Here is a 6,000-nt window from a genome sequence, read left to right as displayed (position 1 = left end):
TAATAATAATAAGGAGACAGAAACTGAAGTGAAGTACATAAATTTAAAAAGAGCAGTGTAAAAGTCACTAATAAAGATGTCATAATCTTTGAATGTGTGTGGATGATAACATTTCTTGTAAAGTTAGAGATAACGTCTCCAACCTATGGATGCCAATCTCCCTTAAAAAATACAAGGCCCAGGAAAACTTGACTCAGCCCCTGGTCTTTTCAGTAGCTAGAAACGCTCTTGGAGTGGCGTGTCCACTTAACACAAGCAGAGCCTTTAACTGTAGTGTGTTTAGTAAGAATATTTATTCCAAAATCCATACTTTGATACAGAAATAATTATTTAGTCATATGGATTTAACAGACAATCAGTACTGCAATCATGCTTTCTCTGATTAATCACCGATTAGCAAAAAGTACAATATGATTTTTTTCCATACATGAATCTGTGCAAAGAGAATATACACTAGAAAGCAATTCTACACTGACACAAAATATAGAACAATTCATATCTGAAGGCATTGCACAATTCCAAGAATTCAGTGAGAAATTAAGGCCATTTTGTACAGATACTTTGACATTTTTAAAACATTTCCCACCCCCCGAAACACTCTATTAATAACAAAAAGAACTAGTGCATCTCATGTAAAACTGTACATGCAAACATAGTGCACATTATATATTAAGATATGACAAGCATACAATATATTTGGATATTTTCAGTAAACAAGAGTTCATGTGAATGAAATCACGTCTCTCATGAATTCTGTCGGATTAGTCCATCACCACCACCACTCATGCACACCACACATATACATCCACATACACACACACACACGCACGTGGCGAAGCTGTGGTGTTGTGAACCATGCTTGAGCTGAGGGGCGCAGAAAAGGAGCTTTCAAGGAGCAAAAATCTCAGCTGGTACTCCTGATGTTAGTGATTGCAACATGCATGCACACACACACACACACACACAGACACACACACACACACACACACACAGATGCACACACACGTACACCATTCCTCTGAACTCGAATGGCCTGTAGTTCATATAAGATTTGTATTTATGAAGCCTTTAAAAAAGCTGTGTAAGACTGTAAATCAGTTCTTCACTGTATAAATTCCTGATTGCAATTAATGGCAGATCAGCCATTAAAATTCATATTACTAACTCAAGTGAGAAAGTAACTCGCGATTCACGCTCCCATTCACAGAGGCAGCTAGCTACATGAAAGACTGTGGAACCGGATGACATGAGGCTGTCACCCAAAACAATCGGCTACACTAGCTATGCTAGTCTGAGAATACAGACCAGAAAAAAAAAAAAGAAAAAAAAAAACAGATACATTTTGTGAGGTGTTCATTTTGTCTTCAAATTCCATTTGCTACATACAGTATTATGCTGTTCACATTATTTCATGGGGCCTGAACTCTGTCTGGCTTTCTTCATTGTTTTTTGTATGGGAAAAAAAAACCTTGGTCACTAATTATCATTCGATGCTTAAAGGCAATTAATTATAATGCATTTATAATGCTACTTGAAACATAACAGCCCTACCTACCATAAAGGACCTACCCAGACTTGTTCGGACTGACAAATTAGATTTTTTTTTTTAAATCAAGACTCATGCAAAGCAGAAAGTTTTGCAGTACAGAAGGAAGATTTGTCTTAACACAAGATATTGTGTTTTATTCTATCCACATTCACTGGATATGAGCTCTGATTGGCTACTCTACTACTAGGCTATCAGCTCATGTACCGTGAGTAGAGAAAAACAAAATGGCGGCGCGTGTTGCTGAACCAACCGAGGACGAAACAAAAACTCAACTCAAAAACAAAACCCCAAAAATACAAAAAAAAAAAAGGCAACAAAATATGGAATAAAAGTACTTGATGGTAAGAACTTATCTTTAATTTTTCAAGAATTATCATTATTGCATTTTTCACAAATTGCTCCTGTCATTTCGCCGGCTTGTTTACATTCTAAACGGAAATTATTTTGTTGGACGTTTTGTATAAAGCTTTTGTTTATCGAATTTGCAAAAAATAAAAATGCTCTGTTTCTCAAAATCCAGTGAATGTGCATAGAATAAAACAGTAATTCCACTCAATCTCATCGTACACGGCTTATAGCCAACTCGGTGCTACGCGCCTCGTTGGCTATCAGCTTGTGTATGACTCGATTTCGTGGAATAACTGTTAAATATTTTTAATTATGCTTTAATAATTGCTTGGTGTCTGGGGAAAACCTTCTGAATCTGTTTTAGTACAGATGTTCCTCTGCAGAAATCCTGTCCTATGAGCATTCACATCTATGAAACTGGTAAACTGTGCTTTTTATCCACATCTTTGGGCAACTCTAATTAAGATTATAAAATTATAACGACTTTTAAAAAAAAAATTTACACAACACTTATGATTTACAAACCAATAAAACACCTGCACTGTTTTGCTAAATATGAACAGGAAAGAAATGGAAGAAAACAATGGCATCTGTGTTTTTGACCACTGGGCTCATAGTCTCAAATCCTATTTGAGAGCAGCTGCTAAAGTTTTGACACAACAGAACACATTTTGAGACACACACACACACACACACACACACACACACACACACACACACACACACACACACGCACCACGCTTGTGCCAGAGTGATGTGAGAGAAAGGGAAAGAAAGAAAGAAAGAAAGAAAGAAAGAAAGAAAGAAAGAAAGAAAGAAAGAAAGAGATGAAGTCGAACATGGCCTTCATGCATCACAAAGCGGAGCTGGCTGTTACTCCATGCCATGCAATGCAGTTAATGTGACAGTAAGTGCCTGACATGCGTGGCAAAGACAACACGCAGATAGAAGTCGTATTCCAAAGTTCATACTGAAAGTTTACGCTTATATAAAAGTATCCAACAGTAAGAAAATCATTAACATGTAAACACTGAGTGAGAGCTTAGAGAGAGAGAGAGAGAAATATACATAAGTCAAAGGAAATGATCAGTTTCCAAAGTTATTTACAACAGTTCAGTGATTTGAGGCCAGAGGAAGCAGAACCTCGGCCCTTCTCCTGGAAAAGCATGCAGCTCCAAGAAACACATATCAACTGATCCTGTCTTTTTTCTCCAGTCCAAAAGCGAGCCCAAACAAAGGTCAAGCTCAGTCCAGTTTAGTGAGGCTACAAGAGATAAGCCAGGCTCTGACAGAAAGAGAGAGAGAGAGAGAGAGAGAGAGAGAGAGAGAGAGAGAGAGAGGACCCTGACAGAAGAACGCTTGTTATGGAAGTAAATCAGGCCTCACTGGCCCTGTTTGGCCACGGTGTCTTCAACCTTCCAGTGCCTATAGTGCAATGTGAGAGAGAGACAGATAGAGAAGGGGGGGAAATGCCCCTCCACATCATTAGGAGATTCAGAAAGAAAGAGAGATACGGATGAGAGCGGGTCAGATCTGGGTCTGTAGCGGCTGTCCTGGTGGTGTGTAAGGAGGTGGTGCTGGTAAAGGTTTGATGCCTCTGGTCCTCATGTAGGACAGGAACTGGTCTGGGATCTCGGCCAGCACGTCCTTTGCCAGCCGTGCCATGCTGAGGATGTGGTTCCCTGTTCGGTCAATGTAATCTCGAAACGGGACAAACTGTCAGTGAACAGAGAAACAGAGATGTTTAAGGTTAAGCAGGGCTAAGATAATAAAGTGGAGGAAAGAGTTCACTAAAAAATGGAAACAGCTGAATATCTAGAACAGTAGTTCTCCAAGTGGGGTCCGAAGTATAGCCAATGGGGCTATGATTTTTTTTTGTGGCTACTGCCTCATAGAAGCGAAGTGAGGCAGTAGCCACTATGTCATCGTGTTGTAAGAATGCAAGAATGAGTGTAACAATAGTGCACTGCGCATGCACATACGCATAAGCATTACAAATCACCAGAACGGCGAATCGTGATCTCACGATACGAACAGTTGATCTTGCGTTGTCAAAGGTACACAAGAACGAGTGGCGAAGCCACTATGTCATCGTGTTATAATAATGTAAGAATGAGTGTAACAATAGCGAAACTTCATAACCAATCAGCACTTATCCTGATCAAGTTCGATTACCACCTGGCGACTTATCCAGGGTGTACCCCTCCTCCCGCCGACAGTCAGCTGGGATAGGCTCCAGCTTGCCTGCGACCCTGTACAGGATAAGCGGCTACAGATAATGGATGGATGGATGGATGGATGGATGGATGGATGGATATATGCTATACTTACTGTATGGATATGGTATCAGAAAACAATTTTATTTATCAGCAGTAGCCACATGTACCCATAGGGTACCTATTTTTTTTAGCTAGTTATGGTGGTGGTAATCACAACCCATCATTATCAAAATTATTATACTCTATATGGCCAAAAGATTGTGGACACCTGACCGTTACATCCATATGTGCTTTTTGAATATCCTATTCTAGATTTAACCTCCATTTTGCTGTTATAATAGTATCCACTCTTCTGGGAAGGATTTTGGAGCGTGGCTGTGGGGATTTGTGTTCTTTCGGCGCCAAGAGTATTCATGATGTTGGGTGAGGAGGTCTTGGATGCAGTCAACATTCCTGTTTATTCAAAATGTGTTCAGTAGGGTTGAGGTCAGGGTCCTGTGAAGGTCAAATTTAGCTGTATAGTGTATTTATTACTATAGTGTATTTACTTTTGAGTTCTTCTACAACCCCGATTCCAAAAAAGTTGGGACAAAGTACAAATTGTAAATAAAAACGGAATGCAATGATGTGGAAGTTTCAAAATTCCATATTTTATTCAGAATAGAACATAGATGACATATCAAATGTTTAAACTGAGAAAATGTATCATTTAAAGAGAAAAATTAGGTGATTTTAAATTTCATGACAACAACACATCTCAAAAAAGTTGGGACAAGGCCATGTTTACCACTGTGAGACATCCCCTTTTCTCTTTACAACAGTCTGTAAACGTCTGGGGACTGAGGAGACAAGTTGCTCAAGTTTAGGGATAGGAATGTTAACCCATTCTTGTCTAATGTAGGATTCTAGTTGCTCAACTGTCTTAGGTCTTTTTTTGTTGTACCATCAATGCTGAAAGGTATATCCAGGTTCTAGAGTCTAGAACCTGGATATACCTTTCAGCATTGATGGTGTCTTTCCAGATGTGTAAGCTGCCCATGCCACACGCACTAATGCAACCCCATACCATCAGAGATGCAGGCTTCTGAACTGAGCGCTGATAACAACTTGGGTCGTCCTTCTCCTCTTTAGTCCGAATGACACGGCGTCCCTGATTTCCATAAAGAACTTCAAATTTTCATTTGTCTGACCACAGAACAGTTTTCCACTTTGCCACAGTCCATTTTAAATGAGCCTTGGCCCAGAGAAGACGTCTGCGCTTCTGGATCATGTTTAGATACGGCTTCTTCTTTGAACTATAGAGTTTTAGCTGGCAACGGCGGATGGCACGGTGAATTGTGTTCACAGATAATGTTCTCTGGAAATATTCCTGAGCCCATTTTGTGATTTCCAATCCAGAAGCATGCCTGTATGTGATGCAGTGCTGTCTAAGGGCCCGAAGATCACGGGCACCCAGTATGGTTTTCTGGCCTTGACCCTTACGCACAGAGATTCTTCCAGATTCTCTGAATCTTTTGATGATATTATGCACTGTAGATGATGATATGTTCAAACTCTTTGCAATTTTACACTGTCGAACTCCTTTCTGATATTGCTCCACTATTTGTCGGCGCAGAATTAGGGGGATTGGTGATCCTCTTCCCATCTTTACTTCTGAGAGCCGCTGCCACTCCAAGATGCTCTTTTTATACCCAGTCATGTTAATGACCTATTGCCAATTGACCTAATGAGTTGCAATTTGGTCCTCCGGCTGTTCCTTTTTTGTACCTTTAACTTTTCCAGCCTCTTATTGCCCCTGTCCCAACTTTTTTGAGATGTGTTGCTGTCATGAAATTTCAAATGAGCCAATATTTGGCATGAAATTTCAAAATGTCTCACTTTCGA

General features: G+C 39.9%; 1 protein-coding gene across 1 annotated transcript in view; it reads right to left on the bottom strand.

Moving 5' to 3' along the window:
- Nucleotides 1–269: 269 nt before the first annotated feature.
- LOC132869708 (copine-8) overlaps nucleotides 270–6,000 on the bottom strand; it is a 302,212-nt gene continuing 296,481 nt past the window's right edge. The window contains exon 20 of the mRNA XM_060903044.1: nucleotides 270–3,613. Coding sequence (XP_060759027.1) covers nucleotides 3,425–3,613 — 189 coding nt within the window. The 3' untranslated portion in view covers nucleotides 270–3,424. The remainder of the gene's footprint in view (nucleotides 3,614–6,000) is intronic.

This window comes from Neoarius graeffei, chromosome 21 (assembly GCF_027579695.1).
Source record: "Neoarius graeffei isolate fNeoGra1 chromosome 21, fNeoGra1.pri, whole genome shotgun sequence".
Lineage (NCBI taxonomy): Eukaryota > Metazoa > Chordata > Actinopteri > Siluriformes > Ariidae > Neoarius > Neoarius graeffei.
This window is presented reverse-complemented; position numbering and strand designations above follow the sequence as displayed.